Genomic DNA, 24,487 nt, shown 5'->3' with positions numbered 1-24,487 from the left:
AGCAGTGGCTGAATCAGGACGCCTGGGGCAGAGCAGCTGGGGTGCTGCTGGGTTGGTCCAGTAGCGCCGAGGAGCAGTGCTACTGGAGCAACCCAGCACCACCCCAGCTGCTCTGCCCCAGGCGTCCCCAAGTCAGCCGCTGCTGAAACTGACCAGCGCTGACTACAGGAAGCCCGAGGCAGAGTTGCTCTGCCCCAGGCTTCCTGGAATCAGCTGCTGATCAGTTTCAGCAGCAGCTGACTTGGAGAAGCTCGGGGTTCTTAAGTTGAATCTGTATGTAAGTCAGAACTGGCGGTCAGTTTCAGCAGCGGCTGAATCTGGACGCCAGTTCCGACTTACATACAGATTCAACTTAAGAACAAACCTACAGTCCCTATCTTGTACGTAACCCGGGGACTGCCTGTAGTGATTACATTATGAGCTAAGCCACTGTATCCCTGTCACATTATTGGATTTTAATGTGGACAGATCATTGTTGCACTCACTGTTGTGTATTTGCCCCAAATTCTGTGCAAAGTGAGCCATGTGAGGCATCTAATGAACACTTATGCTATGCTAATTCTGTCTGTGCTACTCATATCTTGTAAAGTAGGCATCAAACACCTATTGTGAGGAGTGGTGGTCCAGTGCATGTTGCATGGACAATGGCTTTTAAGGGTTACCGATTGACACCTGAGGAGCACACTATGGCCCCTTGCCTGAGAAGGACATACTTGGATACTCCATGGCTACTTGCCTATAAAGGACATAGACTGGTTTGTGGATCATGTGATCAGCTTTATTTAGGGAGGCACCATCACCCAGGAAAACAATGGATTTCCCTCCAGATAGGCAAGGTTATAAAAGTATCCTGGGGGTGCTTCCATCTTGGTCTTCACTCTTGCTTTCCACTCCAGAAGCACATTTGCTAGGGACAGAGAGCCGGGAAGGAGCATTGACTCATCCTAACATAGGATGTACTCCAGGACTTTTAAGCTATCTTCTAAGTTAACTTAAGCAAATAGCATAACTTTTTTTGATTTACTTACAAAAGAGGCTCTTTTGAAATTTGGCATGTCTATACGATGCCAAATTGTGGAAAAGTGCTTTTTCGAACCATCCCTTATTCCTCATAGAACAAGGTTTACAGGGATGGCAAAAGAGCGCGTCCATTCTTTGGAAAATTTTATCGAAAAAGCAGATGCATTCCTTGGACGGAATCCCAAAAAAGCAATGCAGTCTAGACGTAACCTGAGTGCTTATGAGACTTGTTGTTAGCCAGTGAGGAAGATGGAGTGCTCTGTGTGACTGGTTTGGTGCCTTATACAGGAGAACTTCAATCTTGGGCTGTAAGTAGCCCTGGTCCTAAGCAATTTGCTCTGATTTGACCCTTTCAATGGTGCCAAAGACCCTGTTAAATTACAGTTCCTCCAGGAAAATTTCACATCACAAAGTAGCATGCCAGGTAAGCAACAGATATACCAAGTTATCAAGAACAAATGTGACCATAATTAATTAAGTTTAATATCCTTGTACTGGGGGAAATGACAAAAAAACCCATTACAGCACATTTAACTTCAGAAATGGGAACTACATAAAAATCAGGACACTAGTTAAACAACATTTTTTAAAAAAAGTCAGAAGAATGAAATCAAGTCTCATACTAAATGTATAACCCAAAATAAAAAAAGTAAGAAGACCAAAAAATGCCACTATGACAAAAAGAGGTGGTTAGAAGAAAAATGATATTTTTTTAAAAATTCAAAGACAAATCTTAATGATGAATATAGAAAGTTTACCAGCATGTGGACAAGGATTAGCCAATAGATATAATGTACTTGGACTTTCAGTAACCATTTGGCAAGATCTCACACTAAAGATTCATAAGCAAAGTAAGCAGTAATGGGATAAGAAGAAAGGTCCTCCCACTGCTCAGTAATCTGTTAAAAGATAGGAGACAAAGGATAAGACTTTGGTCTTGTTTTCCCATTGAGAGAGGTTGTGATGGGGAGAGTTGCCCTGGCCCAGCTGGCTGAAAAGTCCCTACCCCCACAGCCCTGCTGGGCATGCTCCCAGGGGAGGCAGAGTATAATAGCTCAGGGAGCCACTCAGTTGCGGTTGACTGCCAGAGGGGAAGGAGCTCGGGCCAGAACTCCCGAATTATCCCTCTAGCAGCCGCAGCCGCAGCCGCAGCCGCAGCCGCAGCGGCCGCTGCCTGAGCAGCCGCAGCCTCAGCCCCAACAGACCGAACAACACACAGAGGGTATGTCTACACAGCAAAGTTATTTCGAAATAACAGCCCTTATTAAAAAATAACTTTCCTAGCATCTACACAGCCAAACCACTATTTTGAAATAAATTCTAAATAGCAGAGTGCTTATTTCGAATTTGGTAAACCTCATTCTATGAGGAATAACGCCAAATTTGAAATAGTTATTTTGAAATAAGTGCTGTGTAGACACTTATTTAGAAATAGGGGGCCTCCAGCCTTCCCAGGGAGCCCTGGTGGCCACTCCACCCTCAACCAAGAACACTCCACTCCCTCCTCCCCCTGGAGCCCTTAAAGGGGTAGACTCTGGCCACAGTGCCTGTGCCAGCTCCAAGACTGCCAGCCCAGAGCCAGCAGTCACTGCCTCGACCCAGTGGCCCTAAAACATGAGCCAGCAAGCCACTGGCAGCCAGCCCTCCACTCCTTCCCAGGAGCAGTCTGCCAGCTCCCAGGAGCCTGCCAGGGCTGGAGAAGGGGAACGCCTTCCTGGTCCTGGATGGAGATCACGGATCTTATTCAGGTTTGGGGGGGATGCCCCCAACGTCCATGATCTCCACACTAGATGGAGGAATGCGGCTGTCTATGGAAGGATAGCTGCCAGCCTGGCCACCAAAGGCCACAAGCAAACCCAAGAGCAGGTTTGCATGAAAATCGAGTTGGCCCGGCGAGACCCCCAACCCTGAGCCCTGAGCTTCCCCTCCCGCTTCTTCCCCTTGCTTCCCCCTTCCAGCTCCCTCCACCTAGGTTTCCCCCTCCCCTCTCCCACCCTCTCTTCTCCCCTTTCCCGCCTCCTTTCCCCAGTCTCACCAGAGTTTCATTCCCTCCCCCAACCCTAGTTTTGTTAAATAAAGAGCGTTTGTGTTCATATTTTATTTGACATTAGGAAGGGGGGCTAGGGAGGGGTAAGTGGAAGGATGTGAGGGAGGAATGAGGCACAAGCCTTAAGTGGGGACCAGGGAGGCTTAGTGCTCCTCAGGGTGGAAGCTCTCTCATAGCGCCTCCTGGATACTGACAGCCCCCCAATGGACCTCCTGGATGGCAGCCTGCAGAAAGTGCAACCAGGCTCACAGCAATGCATCCATGAGAAGCAGAGAGCTCCATGTTGCAAAGTTCTGTGGTGTCCTGAGTGAGGGCAGCCAGAGCACGCAGAGACAAAATGCTTTGCTGTCCCTCATCAAGGTAGACAAGCAAGCAGGGAAACCTGAGAACTGGATGTCCGGGGGGGGGGGCAGCAGGGGGGTCCCTTTAAGTACAGACCCCAGATAGTCCCAGGCATCAGCCCCACACAGTAAATCCTGACCTGGTGCCCTGCCAGAACTGGTTCTGGCCAGCCTTAAATGCGATTCAGAGTCCGCTCAGTGTGGATGCACTATTTTGAAATAGAAAAATGCTATTTCAAAATGCATTTTGTGTGTAGATGCGTTATTTTTAAATAAGCTATTTTAAAATAACACTGTAATGTAGACATACCCAGAGAGTGGTAGGAAGTAGCCCTGGGTGGAGGTTAGCCTCCAGGGAGCTTGGTGAGCAGGCAGCAGCACTTGCCTCTGCCTACAGGGCTCTGGGCTGGGACCTGGTGGAGTGGGAGGGCCCAGGTCCCCCTACCTCTCTCACACACACCCCAAACAGGCAGCTCCCTAGTCTTTGGAGGGCTTATGTGGTGACTAGGCCTCAAAGCCGTAAATACCCTGAAAGAGGGACCTGTGCTTTGGACTGTGCTATACTGCTGTATATACCCTGTGAGAGGGGCACAAGTTAAAAGTGAACCTGCGGGTCATGTTGGCCCCAGGGAAAGGGGGCTTAAAACAGATGTTAGGGACTTCCTGTACTGTTGTGGGAGCATACCCCTCAACAGAGGTAAATAGCAGAGTCCCCAAGGATATATACAGAGACCTGTTCTATTCAATAAATGATCTGGAAATGAGACCAAACAGCCAGAAGGCAAAATTTTCAGACAATACAAAATAACGCAAGATACATTAGTGCAAAGCTGTCTCTGAAGAATTACAAAGGGGTCTCACAAAACTGAGTGACTAGGCAACTAAATGGCCAGTGAAATTCCATGTTGATAAGTGCAATGTAACGCACATTGGAAAACATAATACCAAATATGCATGCCAAATGGTGGGGTCTAAAGTGGCTGTTACCACTCCAAAAAGAGATCTTAAAGTTATCATGAATAGTTCTCTGAAAACATCAGCTCAATGTGCAACAGCATTAAAAAAAACAAAATGTCAAGCTCCATTAGGAACAGAAAAAATAACTGAAGAAATACAATGTCACCATAAAAATCCACAATATGCTAGCATAGTTGAATAGTGAGTACAGTACCGGTCAACCCATGTCAAACACAATTGGAAAAATTGAAAAAGGTTCTGAGAGGGGTAACAAAAGGTATTAGGGGCATGGGATAATTTGTGTACAAGGAGGGATTAAAAAGATTGAGAATGTTCATTTTAGAAACAAGATGATTAAGTAGTAATATGATAAATATCTGTACAATCTTGAATTGTGTGGAGAAAGCAAATAAGGAAATGTTGTTTACTCCATCAAAGAAGACAAAGTAACTCAAATAAGTTAATAGGCAAAAAGATTAAAAGAAACAAAAGGAAGTATTTCTTCACAGAATACACAGTTAATCTGCGCAACTCTGCCAGGGAATAATTGAAGGTGACAAGTATAACTGGGTTCAGAAAAGAATTAGATAAGTTCATGGTATATAGGTCCATAAAAAGCTGTTAGTGAAGATGGTCTGGGTGGTCCCAGACTTCTGAAAGCCAGTACTGGACAACTGGTCACTCAAATTCGCCCTGTACTGTTCATTCCTTCTGAAGCATCTGACACTGGACACTGTCAGAAGACAGGATACTGGGCTAGATGAATCATTGGTCTGACCTATTATCGCTGTTCCCGTGTTAGTCTTCTGTCTGTGTTAAACACCATCTCCAAAAATATTTATCTTTACAATGGAATATTTATTAAATACCTAGAGAGATACACTAAGAAAAAAACCCAGCTGTATAAAGAATTGAAATAAATAATGGAAGAAAAAAATATTAAGTGAGAAATATTTTTAAAAGCTATAGCACATACCTACAGAAATAAAATTATGATTGATAATAATAATATATCTAGAGAGTTAGAAATACACATTAGATATAGATATAGCACATTCATGTTTCATAAGGAAGATGGTTAGGAAAATATCCAGTGAAATTTCCTTTTTAATCAGAATTTGTGGATTTGTGATAGTTTAGTATGAGTAACATTCCAGTGGAACCGAGGCAGCAGATTTCTAAGGAGCCCCATACAGTCAAGCTTCACTGCCCTGTTTTATTGTCGTTGTTTTGAAAAAACATGAATGAAAACAGTCTGATTTTTCCAAAAAAGAAATTTCAGAATTTCATGAACTTTGAAATGTCAAAATGTACTGTGAGATAGAAATTCAGTGTTTCAACCAGCTCAGCTTATGAACAAAAGGCCAGATTCTCAGATGTAGCTCTTTTTAAGACAATGTTAATGACTTCACTACAAACAGGCTCATGCTTTAATAGCTAACCAAAGAAAATTAGCTAATGATTTAGCATAGAAATAGTCTTACCCATCAATGAGAGCAGCTCGTGTTGTGCACATTTTTCCTGGTTTGTTTTCATCTGGATCATACCATTCTGCAGTACTGAATCTTTCTGGGGTTATTTCTGTGGTGCAGTTTCTGCCATCCACCAGTACTCGCCAGAAATTGTCGATTCCCTCCCCTGTTGCATCAATATTTTTAAAGCTAAATTAAATGTTTTTTCCCCTCAGCAGCACATACCAAACACAGAAACTCTTAGACATATTCTGTAATTATAAATATAAACTTTTACTTTCTCTCTTTTTTTAAATTCCTGGAGATAACAAAATGAAAATTCCCCAGTGACAAGGAAACTAACATTCTGCAAACAGTGTTTCTGTTATTTCTTGCTCTGAGTTTTTATAAAACAAAACAAAAAAGCAAACCTCACAAAATCCTGTTTTCTCCATTTTGAGACATATTGGGATGTTTTTCCTAGTTATTAATGATATAGCTATTTTACTACAGTAGCTATTAAAAGCATCAGAGACATTCACATCTGCCACGAAACATGTACAATATATATTGATCACAATTCAGTATTTATCTATGTGCACAAACTACTTGATTTTCTGCATCAGAGTATGTGTTATCCTGTCCACTGTTGTTTTTATATAAGTTAACCTCATTAAAGTCAATAGCCTTTACACAGATATAAAACATTTGTCATGTGGCCTCTCATCATTCACTGTAATGTACCATATTTGTTCTTTTCAAATATAAGTTTCATGGTCATATACTAGGTTACACTGTTTGTTTTGCTTCTGTAAATATGGCTACGTGGTATTTTATTGGGGGTAAAGTTCAAATTTTATCTTCCCAGATATACAGCTACAGTTGTAGATAATCCATAAAAGTGTAGTTGGTTTTTTTTCCCCTCCCATACTGTATTGTGCTTTCTATCCTTTGAGGGCTAATAAAATTATAGACTGCCCAGGTAGTATCTCCTCTAGTGACACTTCCCATTATAAGACTCTATTGTCAGTTATTTGCTACTTTACCCATGTTGTTTTATTGTTTAGGCTGCTCGAGTGCTAAGGCCACAGCCTATCATCCTGATCAATATCGTCTGACTGTTTCCTTTTACTTACATATCTCTATCTGTTCCCATCTGTTCTTCCTTGTCTTATATTTGATTTTAACCTCACTGGAGTAGGGATTGCCTTGTTATTCTGTGTTTGCACAGCACTTAGCATAATGGAATCCTCATCTATGACTAGGGCTCCTAGGCACTAAAAAATAATAGTAATGTAAAATCTTATAATCATTTAACTGAGAAACTCTTGAACCTCAATGCTTTGCAGAAAGGACATGAAATTAGACACAGTCACACTACTTCCTGGAGCAGTGAGGTTTACACTAGGGGTGCGTCTAGACTGGCAAGATTTTGCGCAAAAGCAAAATCTGTCTAAATTGGATGTGAGAATTTGCGCAAGAACACTGACGATCTAATGTAAGATTGTCAGTGTTCTTCCGCAAGAACTCTGATGCTCCCACTCAGGAAAAAGCCCTCTTACACAAGTGTTCTTGCGCAAGAGGGCCAGTGTAGACAGGGACAGGAATTTTTTGCGTAAGAAAGCCCCAATGGTGAAAATGGCCTCCGGAGCTTTCTTGCGCAAAACCGCTTCTATACCGGGCACAGATGCTTTTGTGCAAAAGCAAATCTTTTGCGCAAAGGCACTTGCCAATCTAGATGCTCTTTTGTGGAAATACTTTTAACAGAAAAACTTTTCCTTAAAAGTATTTCCGCAAAATCATGCCAGTCTAGACACAGCCTAGGGTTTTTTTGGAGGTGCATGGAGTGACAGTTAGGGATCCTCCCCCATGCAGACCCTGGCTGATCTCTAGTCTCTCTTTCAGTCAGGCACATCTTCCCCTGTCCCTGTACCCCATGTGCACTTGTATCGCTTCTCTGTATCATCATGTATCCCTCTGTGAGGGACAGGAGAAGTGCTGTCCTTTTCTAAACATTCCAGCATTCAGTAACTAAAGGTTAAACTCAGGTATCTAGGAAATGTTGGCAAGGAGACAGGAGAACCAATGGGAGAAAGTGTTGAGATTTTAATTCAAAGGTACCTTGCTTGTGTTCTTCTTTTGTGGGTGTTTTAACCCAGGAACCAGGGGAACAAGATGAATAGAACCAAGCAGGACTACTTTGCTTACAGAGAATAGTGGGCATAGAAATGGACTGGAACTTGAAGTACAGATATGTTAGTAGATAGGGAATGTTTATTTAGATGAGATCAGATTATTTTCTTTGTTTTGTGGTTTGGTTAAACTCCTCTGTGCTGAGTCCACGTGACCTTTCCTATACTATCATTAAGATTAATCCCAAGGATACAATTTCTCTGTGTTTTAATCTGTTATTTTCTTAGTTGCTCAATAACACCTAGCAATCTAGTATGCTTTACCAAGTATCTCTTTTGTTTTGTTAATAAAATAATCTTTTTTAAGGCAATTTAATTCTTGTGAGCTGGAAGATAATATGTATGCATGCCTAAAACTGAGAGATCAGCTATCAGAGATTACAGGTTGTTTGTTTGCTTTACTTCCCCCCCCCCCCCCCCAGCTCTATTGTGGTAAAAGGGATTGGGGTACTCCTCTGGAAGAAGTTCCCAAATGCTTTCTTCCTGGGTTCAAGAAGAAAGGGCTTTTTCCTTAGGCTGCCACCACCCAATCTCCCAAGGTCAGGGAATCTGTGATCTTGGAGAATTTTTAAAACAGAAGCTTCTAGAGGCAGAGTATTTTTAAGATTTCTTGCAGTCTCTCACCTCGAGTACTCAAAGTGCCATAGTGGGGAACAGCCTTGACACCCTCCACTTCCATTTAGTACCCACTCTCCATCTCCATGTGTCTGTCCCCATGTGTCCCAGTGCCTCCACTTCCATTCAGCCCCTGCTTCAGCCTATCCTCTCACAGTAGCCCATATGCACTCCAGACTGTGATCCCCCCAACCCCATGCTGGCCATTTCCCAATCTCCTGACAGCTCTGCCAAGCAGGCAACTGCTTGCCTATTGGCAGTTAGGGCTGCTCCCACCAAGGAGCTTTGCAGTTGCTCTATTCTAGTGCCACAGCATCTCCTTGTGGGCAAAAGACAGAAAAGCAGAAACTCTCCCAAAAGTTATTTTCTGCAGGAAACAACATTATATGCAGCATATGAATTATACACATGCACGGTGGCACAGAACTCCCCAAAAGTAGACATTACAACATATGCACAGTAGCACAAACTTACTGTAGATATCTTGTCACATAATAAAACAAAGAGGCAATTGAATAATAGCAATATCGTGCTATGAATTTATTCAAAACTTACCTCCGGGAAAATTGCATCCTATCCCCACTATTGCAATTTCATCTCCAGTTGCTGTCATTTTTTCAAATCTATTCTTGAACTGCAAAATACACTTTTAGATGTCATATGATTCAAATGAAAGTATAAGTCTCTGATTAAATATTCTTGCATAAATTGAATTTGGCATAATCACACACATCCAGACAAAGCTTGAATAATCTCAAACATGCACATTCACCAAGGTGACCAGATTGCTACTTGTCAGTTTGCTTGATAGTAGACTTTTTTGCAACTGCATCATATTATTGACTCACATTGAATGTGTGATCTACTATAGCCCCCACATCTTTTTCAGCGGTACTATTACCTAGTTAATTATTCTCCATTGTGTCATTTCACATTTGATTTCTGGTTTTGAAGTGTAGTACTTCATCTTTATTGAATATCATCTTGTTGATGACAGACCAATTCTCCAATTTGTCTATGTGGTTTTGAATTCTAATCCTGTCCTCCAAAATGTTAGCAACCCAACCATGTTGCGACAAATTATGAAGAATTTATGTGATGGGGCTTCACACCATTACAGGCTAGAGAGGTGCAGATAGCCAATTAGATACAGTTCTCACCTGTGCCATAATTAATTAATAGATTCCAGCACCAGAAAGTATGATAATCTAGGTATGGACCCCTGTACAACACAAGCCACAGGATTCTGCCAAAATAATTCCTAGAGCAATTTTTTTTCCTATAGAAAATTTTAAAATTACTAGTGACAGAGACTCCATCATGATCCTTAATAAATTGTTCCAATAGTTAATTACCCTCACTGTTCAAAATGCATCCTTTATTTCCCATATGAATTTGTCCTGCTTCAACTTCCAGCCAGTGGATCATGTTTCTCTGCTAGATTGAAAAGGCTACTATTAAATATTTGTTCCCAGTGTGGATGCTTATAAACGGTGATCATGTCATTCAGTAACCTTCTCTTTGCTAACTTCACTAGATTGAGCTCCTTAAATCTATCATGATCAGACAGGTTCTATAATCTTTCAGTCATTATCATGGCTCTCCTTTAAATCCTCATCAACTAATCCACATCCTTCTTGAATTGTGGACACCATAGCTGGACCCAGAATTCCAGTGCCACTCACACCAGTGACAAAAACAGAAAAATAGTCTCTCCACTCTTACACAAGATTCCCCTATTTATGCATCCAAGGATTAGACTTGGCCATACTGTAGTACTTGGAGCTCATGTCCAGATCATTATCCACCACTATGCCCAAATATTTTTCAGCGTCACTGCTTCCCAGAATAAAGACCCCCATCATGTAAGTATGGCTTACAGTCTTTGTTCCCAGATGTACATATGCCATTTATCTGTATTATAACCCATATTGGTTTCTTATGCCAAGCTTACCAAGCAGTCCAAGTGCTTTGTATCACTTACCTGTTAGACTAACATTAATTATGTTGTCTTCCATTAATTCTTTATTGATCGAGCCTCGTATCATCTGCTCTGTTAAATTGCCTGAGATCAATGTTAATTAGCTGTTTCTCAGCCAGAGATGCAGGAAGGAGTACTAGGAGATAACATAATGGACACCTGAGCCTCACAAAGAGACAATTCTTTCTGAAAGGATTCACAGGGACTTCTGTGAAGGGACCAGAGCCAGAGCCTGCAGATAAACAAATCCCTGAGGAAGGCAGTCCAAGTGATGAGTAGGGATGTAAGCTAGTAGTCGACTGCTCACTTCCCCCCACACTTGCTGCCTCTGTATAAAAGGCAGAAAGCGGGGAAATAGGAGCCGGTGTTGGGGGGATCTGGCTCTCCCCTCAGCATTGTTTCAGTGGTGCCGCCTGCCCCCCACCCTCACAGTCTCTATCAGAGGCATCAGTGGGGGAAATAGGGGCGGCTGCTGCAAAGCAGCCGCTGCCCATGGCAGGCTGAGGCCCGCTGAGGGTAGAGGCTGCTCTGACCACAACCCCTGTCCATGGGGTCCCAGCGGGAAGCTGGTCCTGCCCACAGACAGGGGCTGCTGCCACCAAGCAGCCCCTGTTTGCAGTGGCCAGAGTTGCCACGGGCAGGGGCTGCTGTCTGCAGTCAGCCCTGGCTACAGCAAACAGGAGCTGCTGACGGAGCAGTCCCTGCCCATTACCAGTCTGGGCCACAAAGATCAGAGGCTGCTGGATCCAGTGTGAACCAGAACCAATCAGTCCTGGCTTACACTGGTCCAGGACCACTGTGCCTCTGCATTAGTAAGAGCCACCTGTTAAATGCAGAGGCGCAGTGGTCCCAGAGCGAGCATGAGCCAGGCAGCTCTTGCTACATTTAAAATGCAGAGTCACAGCAGTCCAGAAACTGCTCATTCCTGGCTTGTGCTGGCTCTGGGAGCTACCCCCATCATGGCTTTGTAGAGCGGACCCCTTATCGACTAATTGTATAATTGTAATCGCTGTTCAACCAGGCTGATTTATTGGGAGACTAGATATTAGTTTGAGCTTTTGTTATCCCCAAAAGGATCTGACCACCACAATTCTTCAGCTGGAAACCTCACTTGCGCACAGTGGCTGATGGTCTATAACAGTGGTTCTCTACCAGTGATACAAGTTCCCTTAGGGTTACTTGAGAGAAGTCTGGAGGGTACATCAACACAACTGAAATTTGGAGAAGAAGGAATTTTTGTTTTAAGCTTTGCAATGCTTTATTATTTCTGTACTTTTTACACCCAAAAATTTCATCGCCTGCCCAGCTACAATTAAGTTGTTTAAACAAATGTGTTGCAATGGTAGAAAAAAAATTGTGTGTCTGAAAACTGTAGGTACTGGGGGTACTTATACTTTTTTTAAAGGGGTACTTTATTAAAAAAGAGTAATAAATACTGGTCTATAAGGTACACTGTTGATGAAGACACCAGTAACAATGCATCCTGATATACTGGGGTGCGCTGGTAGCAAGTGTGCACCTTAATAGGTGGTACCTTCATTCAAATTGAAGGCAATAAACAGCCACTATTCCTGCAAAAGTGGGAAATGTTGGCTAAAAAGGGAGCATGCTAAGGGATACAGAGTGAGAATTCAACATTTCCCTTCAGAGGTGTCCACTGGTACACTCCCCTTAATACACTTGAAAATAGTGAAGTTGTCTTTGTCACAATTCAGTGACAGCACTAACAGAGGGTAAAGAAGGAAGCATTACCTATCCTCTGATGGTATGGCTGTCCTTCGATGCAATCAATCACAGAAAAGAATAGTTCACCACCTTTTGATGGTTTTGTTGAATTTGGCCTAATCTGTTTAAATAAAAAAAAAAACCACTAGCCCTTTTTAGCCTTTGTGCTTGTGGCCAGATTTTCAATGAGAGTTGCTGAGAGAGAATTTTGAAAATCTGTCCAGAAAGAAATTTATTTTAATTCTTAATATTCCCCTTCTAGTTTTAAAAAAAGTAATGAAGGCATTCAAACTCTGGAGATCACATATAAACAAGTGCAATGGAAAAATAACAGTCACAATTAAACATAATATTTCAAATTATATAGCATTTTTATCTCATAAATTATATGTTATTCTTACCTTATTTCATTTCTCCTGAATGGTTTTAAATGCTGATTTTGTTGAGCCTATATATAGTCTCCTGAAATGTTTCAAATTCAGCCAACCTTAATAAAATCGCGGTAAAGAAATGTTAACATGCTTTAAGGAAGAGGAAACCAAATAAATAACTGAAATAGTCCATGACCTTGATTGAAGTTCAAACCATTCCCTAAAAGACATACATTCTTACACTGATAAATATGAAGTAAATGTTTAACAGTGCTTTAAGTTTGCTGATTGGCAATAGATAATTAGTTTGCTGATACACATATAAAAGTTCACATACTGTAAATATATTTAGTGTCCTAAATAAAAGATATTATCCTCACATGATACTAATCCACTGAACTTAAGATATCAGCTAAGCAAAGTTTCAAAATAATGAGTTTTAAGATAATGGATCAAGGCTGTCTGCCTTTTATCTCAATCTCAGATGTTATTTAAATATACTAATTGTATACACAGCAGTTTTGATGCCTGAAGATACAATCATATCAACTGAAATTGCATTTTGTATGGGTACGGCTACACTGTGGGGGTGGAGAGGGTGCGGTTCAGAAGAGGTATGCAAATAGCACTCACATTTGCATACCTTCTTCTGTTTTTTTTCCCTGGAAGAGGTTTTTCCGCCATTTGGCCCAGAGGAGAGTCTGCTGCTTTCTTCATCAACTGTGGTTTTTCCTTCCCCTCCTCGATATAAGGGCAGAAAAGAGGTAGTTGGTGGGGCTGTGGGGGGCATGATGGAACCAAGCCTCCACTGCTAGGAATGTACAACCACCGCTGGTTGTCCCACCGCTCCATCACCAGCTGGTCCCACCAGTCAGAACTGGTGTCCAGCCTCCAAAAGCATTTCTCAATCGGGGCGGGGAGGTGCGATTGCAAGGGCCTTGCTTCCGCACACAGGCAGAGGGTCTCAGTGTTAAGCTTGTTGTCAAGCTCCTGCAGGACCATAAAGGCAGCCTGCAGAATGCGCTGCAGAAACTGCAGCATGGCAGTGTGTGGCCAGCGCATGCCCAGAGGCAGCTCCGGCTCCATGCAAGGAGTGTGCTGTGGTGTCCAAAAGCTGGACAAAGATCTTTTCCAGAAAATCTTATTCCAAAAGAAGCTTGCAGTCTTGAGGTAGCCTCAGCCATGAAGACTGATGCAAACAATTCATTTTGTTTTTCCACAATGGCCTTATCATCTTTAAATGCTCCTTTAGCACCTTGATAATCCAGTGGCCCCGATCGTTGTTTAGCAGGGTTCCTGCTTCTGAAGTACTAAAAAAATTGCTATTACTTCTTGAGTTTTTGGCTAGCAGTTCTTCAAATCCTATTTTGGCCTCCCTAATTATATTTTCACACTTCATTTGCAAGAGTTTATGCTACTTTCTATTTTCCTCACTAGAATTTAACTTCCACTTTCTAAACCATGCCTTTGTATCTTATTGATTCTTGTATTTTGTTGTTTAGCCATTGTGGCACTCTTTTGGGGCTTTTTAAGGTTTTTTTTAAATGGTGTATACATTTAAGTTGAGCCTCTATTATAGAAAACTTTTAAACAATACTTTGCAGTTAGCAAGAATTTCACTTTTGACATTGTGCCTTTTAATTTCAGTTTAACATCTTCATTTTTGTGTAGTTCCCCTTTCTGAAATCAAATGCTACAGTGTTGGGCTGTTGTAATGTTTTCCCCACCACTGGCATGTTAAATATAATTATATTATGGCCACTATTACCATGTGGTCCAGCTATATTCACCTCTTGGACCAGACCCTTGCTCCATTTAGGATTACATTCAGAATTACCTCTCCTCTTGTGGGTTCTAAGACTAGCTGCTCCAAGAATCTGTCATTTAAGATGTCAAGAAAATTTATCTCTGCATCCTGTCCTGAGGTAATACATATCCAGTCAGTGTGGGATAGTCAAAATCCCCCATTATTATTGAGTGGTTTTTTTTATTTTAATAACCTCTCTAATCTTCCTGACCATTCATAGTCACTATCACCATCCTAGTAAGGTTGTCTCTAATATATCCCTATTGCTATAGTCTTATTATTAGAGCATGGAATTACTATCCATCAAGATTCTATGGTACAGTTTAGTTCTTTTAAGATTTTCAGTTCTTTTGATTTTACTTTTTCTTTCACATATAGTGCAACCCAACCAGCATAACCTGTTCTGTCCTTCCAGTATGTTTTGTACTCTGATATTACTGTGTTCCATTGATTATCCTCATTCCCAGTGGTGGAAAAAGTACCTAATATAGTTACCTGAGTAAAAGTACTGCTACTTTGAAGAAAATGTAATTAAGTAAAAGTCAAAGTATCCTTCTGGAAAACTACCTGAGTAAGGGTGTGTCTAGACTACAGGGTTTTTTCAAAAAAAGTGGCCTTTTTTTGAAAAATCTTCCCCTGCGTCTACACTGCCACCGAATTAAATCGAAAGACAGCGGTTTTTTCGACTGTAGTAAACCTCGTTTTAAGAGGAAGAACATCTTTTTTTGAAAGTGTTCTTTCGAAAAAAGGCGTTCTTGAAGGCAAACAGGGCTTTTTTGAAAGAGAGCGTCCAGACTGCCTGGGTGCTTTCTTTCGAAAAAAGCGGCTCATTTTTTTGAAAGTGATTGCAGTCTAGACTCTCTCTTTCGGAAGAAGCTTGTAGTCTAGACGTAGCCTAGAAGTACAAAAGTATCACATCTTAATTATACTAAAGTATCCAAAAGTAAAAAGTATCCGTCCTGTGGAAATCTATAGTCAACCACCCATAGGGCACCATTATTTTTCACACACACACACACACACACACACTGTGCATTTATATATATCCATATGTACTTATATGTGGGTACCTACACTAACTCGTTAGTTCAAGCTAGGTAGGCAAATGAGGGCAACCGGAGTTGCAAATGAAGCCTAGGATTTAAATATCCCTGGTTTCATTTGCATGTTCCCGGGTGCTGCCATTTTTAAATCCCCCTTAGTCCGAACTAATTGTCCACAGCTAGACGCAGCAGTTAAAAGTTAATTCGAACTAACTCCTTAGTTCAAATTAACTGTTACTCCTCGTGGAAAAAGGGAAAAAGGGCTTATTTTCCGCAAGATCCCATCTAGACTGGCGCTTTTCTCCAGCAAAACCCCGAGCCGGAAAAAAGCGTCAGCCATGTTCATGCAAATGCCGTGGGGGATATTTAAATCCCCCGCAGCATTTGCAATTCCGATGTGTCTCATTAGCATCCCTTTTCCGGAAAGGGGTGCCAGTGTAGACACAGCCTTTGTGTTTTAACAGCTTTAAAGCTTGAACTCTTTGTATCTCCACTTCTTCATTAAACAATTATCAGACCTCCCTCCATAATTTCCCAATAACTGTGAAAATTATAACAAGACCAAAAGCTTAAAACATAAATTACACAAAGTTATAAAACATACAAAGTACATTCCACCAAGCCTTTTTACAAGCCAGAGCAGCAGAGGTGAAGCATTGCAGAGGGGATGGGCAGATAGGACACAGCCTATATTCCCACTGAGTTCTTCTGAGTTTAAGTGCCTCATTGAAACTGCAAGTCACAACAATCACACCTTATCTTCAGATTCTCACACTAGGAACCCCAGTGACGTCCAGGGCAAGAAGAAGACTTGAAGGTTAAGATGGGAGCAAAGAAAATGTCATTGTTAATCTTGATGCAAGAACAATACTGCTCAAAAACAACTTTAACAAGGCCCCCCGACCTGAAAAATTTCAACATATTGATAAATACAACTTGTAGTGAAAACATCAGCAGAACCTGAGGGTGTAGATAGGTCATTAAGAATTGAATGAAAGGTAAATGTGTTTTAACCATCCAACCAGATGTTAGAGAAAAGAAACTGCCCCCCAGTAAAAAAGTTTGGCCAGGCCGCTCTTGACTCCTTGAGAGAAACCGGCCTCACCCTTACTACATACCATTGCCTTTAGAAAAGGGGAAGGTGTGAAAAGGGGAAAATAGCCTCAGACTCTCCCACCCGTCACCTTGGCATGAGAACTGCAGGGCTTACCTGGTCGCATGAAACCTGAACAGTTTCAGCCCAGCCCCTGGGACACAGACCCCCCCCCCCACTTGGTGACCATTGGGCCATATATGGTAATATGCAAGTGCAGGAGAGCGATGTGCAGATTTGGGGATAAATACCCAGCGCACAGTTCGCTCTAGGAGGTCTTTGCAATTGACGGAGAATTTAATCCGAGGGTTCGGATGGGGGCCCAAAACCCCTACCAAATCAATTCCAGACACCCTTCTTAAGCAACCAGCTTTATTCAGGAATGCATTCCAGGGCAAAAACCTCCAGGATACTCAGGAGAAAAAAAAAAAAGTTTCTGCAAAGTTTCTGCAATGCCCAAACAAAAGGCAAGGTCTTTTGTACTTTCTTACATGGTAAATATCCCCCTTTTACTGACCACTTACAATTGCATGCATATACAGGTCATGCCCCTTTGCACCAAATTCCCTCCAATCATCATTTGTCCCCTCACTGTCATTTTGCAGGCCTTACAACAGGTTCAAACCAGTTTCACCTGTCCCCTCCTTTTGTATACCTGTGCTCAAGCACGTACCTCTTTACAAAGACCAGACTTTAACAGCAGGGGTCATATTGACAAAAGTTAAGTTTATCCTTCATTCCCCCCTTTGATCCACTTGTGGATCACAATTAATCTGAAGCATCCTTTCCCATTCATCCTCAAACGTGCAAGTGTCTTTGTAGTCTTTCTTGGGAGGGTTCTGTACATTTAGCAGAAGCATCTGTTGTACTTTGCTTTCTGCTACATTTTCCATCTTTTGTAAGCACCTTTTAATACAGCATAAGGCTAGCTGTATCATTATGTATATAGAGCATATTAAGACAAGGAACATCAATATTCCTCCCACCACTTTCTTCATGAGTTCGCTTAACTCTATTCCCAACCAATTCAAAGGATTCCAGTCTTGCAACTGCTCTCTAAATGTTTTTGTCTGGACAGACAATGTTTGGATTTCCTTTATCCTTGTGGTTAGGTTTGAACTCACATCAGAAACTTTAACACAACACTCTGGGCCTATTAATCCACATACCCCTCCTTGAGCTGCTAGTAGATAGTCAAGAGCCAGTCTGTTTTGCTGGGTAAAGATTCGTAATTCATTTAAATTTTCCTGTACCACACCTAATGCCCCTTCTGTGGTATTCATGAATTTTTCCATAAGCAAGGACATTGTTTTTAAATCATGATTTGTTTTTGCCTGCCCTACCCATGGTATGGTAGTTTCAGCTACTGCAAGGGCAGTTTGTTCTATCCAGTTCCATGCTTTCTCCCAAGACCCATCCCGCTTATTCCTGATATGCCCTGGTGGCAAAGTGTCAACAATTCTCATAGCTGGTGTCACAAGACCGAGGTAACAAAACACTGAGGCATTCTGCGGAAGCCTTTTATAGGCAAATGTACCGCATATCCACCAATAATTATACATGTTCCACGAGTCAGACTGATATGTCATCATGGCTCGGTTCCCAAAGGTGGTGTTACCTTCCTTGCAAAGGTCTGTACTAGTGGTCCCTCCCCATATGGTTGTTATTTCTGGTTTGAATAGGGTGCACCAAAGGTTTGCGGTAGACATAGTGGAACCATTATGCCATACATGTGTCCCATTCAGCTTTGTTATAATGTGTGTGCAGCTTGATTTCCCGACAAAGGTGGTACCTGTAAGATTCCTACATAGGGGGCTTGTACCACTGAATGATAATTGGATGCACCCAGTCTGGTTGAACCACACAGTTTGGTCATTTTGTTCCAGTAATGCATCACTTACTAGTCCAGTTTTGTTTAACGGAAGGGCACCTATTGGGTATCCACTATGCGCACTTTGTGGTGCCCAGGCACACACCCAACAGTTAGTTTTGTTTGCAGCTCGTGCCATACCTTCTGCCAGCTGCAGAAAGATATTAGTACCAATACCATTCCCCCCTTGGAGCCAAATAAGGCCTATACAAAGGAGGAACAAGAGTTTAGCCATTGTGCAGGATTGTAATCCTTTCAGCACTTGCGCGGACGGAGGTTATAAGTAGAAAACCCACCGTCCTCTGACAAAATGCCGGTAGGGTCAATGGCAAGGTCGGGTGCAGATTGTTGTGGAATGTCAACGTGACTAATAGGACCAGAAGGGATCTGGCCTGTAGTGAGAGCGTAGTGAATGAGGTCCAGGTCTTTGATTTCCGATGATGTATATCCCTCGTTCAGGAGAAGTGATTCGATTTCTTTCTCAGAAAGCGGTAGAAAGTCGTTCTCTTCTGGCTCTGGGCTGACAGGTTCAGTAGGAGGCGATATGTCGGGAGAGGCAAATTCACACAACTTCTGAGGGTCAACGGTGCGGCGCACGTGGCTTGCGTGTATCCAAGAATCTCGCTCGGCTACCTTCACAGCCGTGTTGGTAGTCAGCAGGACCTGGAAGGGACCATTCCACCTTGGAGATAGGCAGTCTTTCCTCCGGAATTCTTTTATCAGGACCCAGTTTCCTGGTTGCACATCATGGCAAGGCACATCAGTTGGGACAGGTAAGGCTTCTGCAACCTGAGAGGAGAGACTAAAAGCAATTTTAGACAGATGTATACAGTATTGAAGTAGTTCGTCATAACATTCAGACAAGTGGGAAGGATTAATTTTTCCAGGAGGCTCAAATCCAAGTAAAATTGGCCTCCCAAATAGGATTTCATGAGGGGTGAGACCATGTTTGCGGTTTGGGGTATTTCGGATATGCATGAGGGCAAGGGGCAATGCCTGTGGCCACTTGAGTCCAGTATCAGAGATAATCTTGCTTAACTTCCGTTTGATATCGAGGTTTTTCCTTTCAACATGCCCTGAACTTTGGGGATGATATGGAGTATGGAATCGTTGTTCTATGTGGAGGGCTCTACACAGATCTTGCAGGATTTTGGCCGTGAAATGGGTTCCCTTATCCGAGTCAATTTTTAAAGGGATTCCAAATCTGGTAACCACCTCAGTAGCTAATTTCTTCACCACAGTAGTGGCGTCCGCTCGGCGGCAAGGGAAAGCTTCCACCCAACCACTGAACACACATACAATAACCAGACAATACTTGAACCCACAGGAAAGGGTTAACTCTATAAAATCAATCTGCAAATATTGGAAGGGTCCATAGGCCCAAGTATGAGCACTCAGAGTAGTCTTTTCTCCACCCTGGGTAGAGAACTTTTGACAAGTAGCGCAATTGCTGTTGATTTTAGCAGCAGCTTGGTGAATCCCGGGCGCATACCAATGCTTCAGAATCTGGTCTGCTACCCCCCTTTTGTTCATATGTCCTATTCCATGGGTAATGGTAGCCAAGTGGGACACCAATGTAGAAGGAGCCACAGGTCGTCCATCTGGTGAAAGCCAAATGTTATTATCTTGAATACGACACCCAGCTTTGTACCAATTGTGTTGTTCCTTCTCAGGTGCCCTAGATTGCAACAGGGATAAATCATTTAGAGTCAGGGGAACAGAAACAGCAACCAGGATTTGAAATGGAGCTGGAGGTCCACTGGCAGCTGCATTCTTGGCTGCAAAATCTGCCCGTCTGTTTCCTACTGATATAGTATCAGTTTTATCAGTATGAGCACTGCAATGCATAATAGAAATAGCAAAAGGTAATTGAATAGCAAGCAAGAGGTCATTAACAAGGGATCCATTAGAAATAGCACTTCCCGAGGATGTTAAGAATCCTCGATGTTTCCAAATCTGACCTACAGAATGACAGATATTAAAAGTATACATTGAATCAGTATAAATGTTAACAGATTGATCAGTAGCTAAAATACAGGCACGAGTGAGAGCAATTAGTTCAGCGGCTTGTGCACTTTTTATCCCTGGAAGAGAATGAGCTTCAATTATTGCATGATCAGAAACAACAGCATACCCGCTTATAAGGTTTCCCCTTTCATCCCTTTTACATGACCCATCAGTGTAATACACTAAATCAGGATTGGACAAAGGAATGTCCCTTAGATCAGATCGTGGGGTACAAGTGAGGTCCACCAATGCTAAACAATCGTGGGGTTCCATCTCATGGGGCTCTCCATCAGTAGGGTTAGGAAAAAGGGTGGCAGGATTTAAAGTAGAACAGCGTACTATAGAGACATTCTGGGCTCCTAAAAGGGCTTTCTCATAGTTAGTCAGTCTTTGCATTGACAAATGCTGGGTCTTAGTCTTATTCAACAAAGCTTGCACTGCATGGGGTACAGCAAGTGTCAGGTGGTGACCCAATACCAGGCATTGACTTTTTTCTAATAGTACAGCAGCTGCGGCCACAGCTCTAAGACACGGGGGGAAACCCTTTGCTACTGGGTCAAGCTGAGCACTAAAATAAGCTACAGGACGAAGGCGATTTCCAAATGGCTGACATAATACTCCCGAAGCGACCTGATCCTGTTCGTGGCAAAAAAGAGTAAAGGGTTTATCATAATCAGGGAGCCCAAGAGAGGGTGGAGAGACCAAAGCAGCTTTCACTTTTTGAAAGGATTTTTCTTCCTCCTCTGTCCACGGGACGGGATCCTTCACCTTGTCACATGTCAGAGATACAAGGGGTTTTACAAGACCAGAGAAATTAGGAATCCATTGTCTGCAATAGCTAGCAGCACCTAAGAGAGACCGAACCTGTTTCTTAGTTACTGGGCGAGGGAGAGAAAGAACAGAGGTTATGCGTTTATCAGTAAGCTTTCGCCCTTCTTGGGATATGAGGTGACCCAAATATTCAACCTCTGCTTTACAGAACTGGAGCTTTGCCTTGGAGGCTTTGTGACCTCTCTTTGCTAATTCACACAGCAAATGTACAGTATCCGTTTTACATGCTTCATGATTAGGTGAGGCTATCAATAAATCATCAACATACTGAACAAGGGTAGACTCTTTTGGCAGAGAAATTGAATCAAGGTCCCTTTTTAACAGTTGTGAGAAAAGGGTGGGACTTTCAGTATACCCTTGAGGAAGTCTGGTCCAGGTCAGCTGCTCCCCTTTATAGGAAAAAGCAAACAAAAACTGTGAATCCTTATCAATGGGAATGGAGAAGAAGGCTGAACATAAATCTATGACAGAGAAACATTTAGCACCTGCAGGGATAGAGGACAATATTGTTGCTGGATTAGGAACCACAGGAAATCTGGGGATAACAAACTGATTTACAGCTCTTAGGTCCTGCACAAATCTATATATCTGTCTCCCTTGATCATCAAATTTCCCCTCCTTTTTGACTGGAAGTATTGGGGTATTACACACAGACTGCGTTCTTATGAGCACTCCTTGTTCCAACAGGGAGGAGATTACAGGCGCTATGCCCTCCTCCGCTTCCTGGGACAAGGGGTACTGAGACACTCGAGGGTAAGGCCGGCCGTGTTTATACCTGATCCGTACAGGCTCTGCTGTTAACAGTTTCCCAACTTCATTGGAGTGAGAAGCCCACAAAGACGTTGGTACCTGGTCCAGCTCCACACTCTCCAGTTTGGAGTCTGGGTTTATACCTTGTCCGTCTGTTGTTAACATCATGAGGAAATTTGGTGCCTGATTATGGGGTATATCAACAAAGACCCCTTCAGGGGAACAATAAATTGTAGCATTCAATTTACACAGCAGGTCTCTACCCATCAAGTTTACAGGCGTACTGGGAGATAACAGAAAGGCATGTTCCTCTGTCAAAGGCCCAATGGTTAAGGAACACGGTTCACTCATTGCATGGGGGATAGTTACTCCCCCAACCCCCACAGCATTTACTATTTCTCCAGTTCTGGCCAGACTGGGAGCTTCATCCTCTCTTATTGTGGAAAGAGAGGCACCAGTATCAATTAGAAATTCATGTTTGTTTCCATTAACGGAAAATGAAACTAAGGCATCAGGTGTAGCAGAAAGAGAGACAGAAGGTAACAGAGAGCATTGCAATGTTTTATCAATAACCTCTGGGCATAGTCAGAACGGATTAATCCTTTGTCGGTCCTCCGGAGGGTAGTCTCTGTTGGGTGCACCTGCTGGAAAGGGGTTAGTATTGGGCCACCTCTGTCCTTGTGGCGATGGTCCGGACTGTCTGTTGGAGCCCTGGTTAAATCTAGTTTGTCGTCTTTTACGGCATTCATTTTTCCAATGGCCAAACCCACCACAGTAATTACACACATCATTAGGTTGGGGGCCACGCCGGGGTCTGTTTGGGCCTTCCCTCTGACCTTTTGGTTGCCCGTGGCCTTGTAAATCTTGTATTTGTAGTGCCATTAGGGTATTTTTAAGTTCCTTTTTCTTTTGTTTTTCTATTTGCAAGTTGTCAAAGAACTGAGTTGCAGCTTCCAAAATTTTCTCAGTAGTTTCCATTTTCCATCCAATCATATTATTAATAATCTTGTCTCCAATTTCTGGTCTTAAATTCTGCACAAAGGTGGTTACTACCATAGTGCGCATATTGGCATCATTTGGGTTAAAGGTGCTATATTTTCTCATGGCTGCAAAGAGCCTTGCCTGAAAATCAACAGGGCTTTCATCTGGCTTCTGTTTGCAGTTATATACTTTAGACCAATCAGTTTGCACTGGAACCATTTCGGTAATTGCATTCAGGAGACCTGTACGGTCGTTTGCTAGCCTGGTACGTTCTGCAGCCGTAGCAGGAATTCCTGGCAAATCTTGGGGCCATTGCTCACCCAGGTGGGCAGGAGTATCCCCAGGGCCTCGCCTTGCTTGGGTGTAAAGAGCTTGCTTCTCATGGGGTTCCATTATTCCCGAGAGTAGCATGTCAATGTCTCTGTGGGTAGGCTGATAAACTTCAAAAATCTGGCGCAATTCCCTTTGCAAGCCCACAGGATCCTCTCTTATTTTTGGGAGAGTAAGCCTAAAATTCATGATGTCATTAGGTGTCCAGGGGACGTGGATAAGTGCTGGGGCGCCCCCTGCTGGATTAGGAAATTGTCTTAGTGGGAAAAGATTAATATTCTCTTTAAACAGTCCAGGAAAACTTTTAGGTCCAACTTCAATAATCACATCCTTATTTACTTCATTACTTATAGTCACTGAGTTATTTTCGGGATCTATTTTAGTTATAACAAACCCCAGGTCCTTTAAGTCTTTTGCCAATGTCCGCTGCAGCATTTTTGAGGAGACTTCTGACTGCTTCAGAATTACTGGACTCTGAGTATGCTCACAGTCTGAAGTTTTATTGGCCAGGTTGACATTCCCCACTGCCCCTGCAGAGGTGTGAGTATGTGCGGGAGATTTAAATTGGGCTGATGCAGCTGAATGATCGGTAAGCAATATTTGGTGATGCTGGGGCAGGTCGGTGGGAAGGGGAGCCGGGAAATTGGGGACCCACAGGTCCAATAGATCTTCAGGTGGGTCTGGCAGCGGAGCTGGTGGTTTCGAGATGGATGGGTAGATTCCGCTGGGCCCGCTTGGTGTAGGAACGTACGGAGGTGGACAAACTTTAGAGGAGTCAGATTTCTCCTTTATTTCTGCCAATTGTTTTTTTAGTTTTTCATTTGAGTCCTTTAGGCTAGCCATTATGGATTTATCTCTTAATTTAGAGGCCTGATCATCCCAGAGGTGCCAATAATTCATCTGGGAGGGGTGACTGGACTCTAAGACACCCTTTAAATAATTTAATTTCTCTAATTGAAAGGTACCTTGAACTGGGAATTGCAATTCTGATTCTACATAAGTATATTCATTCCACGCGTGTGTGAGCTTTGCCAGCCTCCTGAGCTTAAGACCTGCTGGCAATTTCCCTGGCTGG

General features: G+C 42.7%; 1 protein-coding gene across 1 annotated transcript in view; it reads right to left on the bottom strand.

The window, feature by feature from the left end:
• The window catches only part of LOC149525441 (uncharacterized), a 39,736-nt gene extending 15,481 nt beyond the window's left edge, over window positions 1-24,255 (bottom strand). Inside the window, 6 exon segments of the mRNA XM_089776016.1 lie at window positions 5,850-6,033; window positions 18,655-18,717; window positions 18,810-20,191; window positions 21,103-21,156; window positions 22,127-22,313; window positions 22,938-24,255. Coding sequence (XP_089632142.1) covers window positions 5,850-6,033; window positions 18,655-18,717; window positions 18,810-20,191; window positions 21,103-21,156; window positions 22,127-22,313; window positions 22,938-24,255 — 3,188 coding nt within the window.
• Window positions 24,256-24,487: the final 232 nt, after the last annotated feature.

Source organism: Pelodiscus sinensis, chromosome 2 (assembly GCF_052426305.1).
Source record: "Pelodiscus sinensis isolate ZL-2025 chromosome 2, ASM5242630v1, whole genome shotgun sequence".
Classification (NCBI taxonomy): domain Eukaryota; kingdom Metazoa; phylum Chordata; order Testudines; family Trionychidae; genus Pelodiscus; species Pelodiscus sinensis.
Note: the sequence above shows the minus strand (reverse complement) of the source record. Positions and strands in the feature narration are given on the sequence as shown.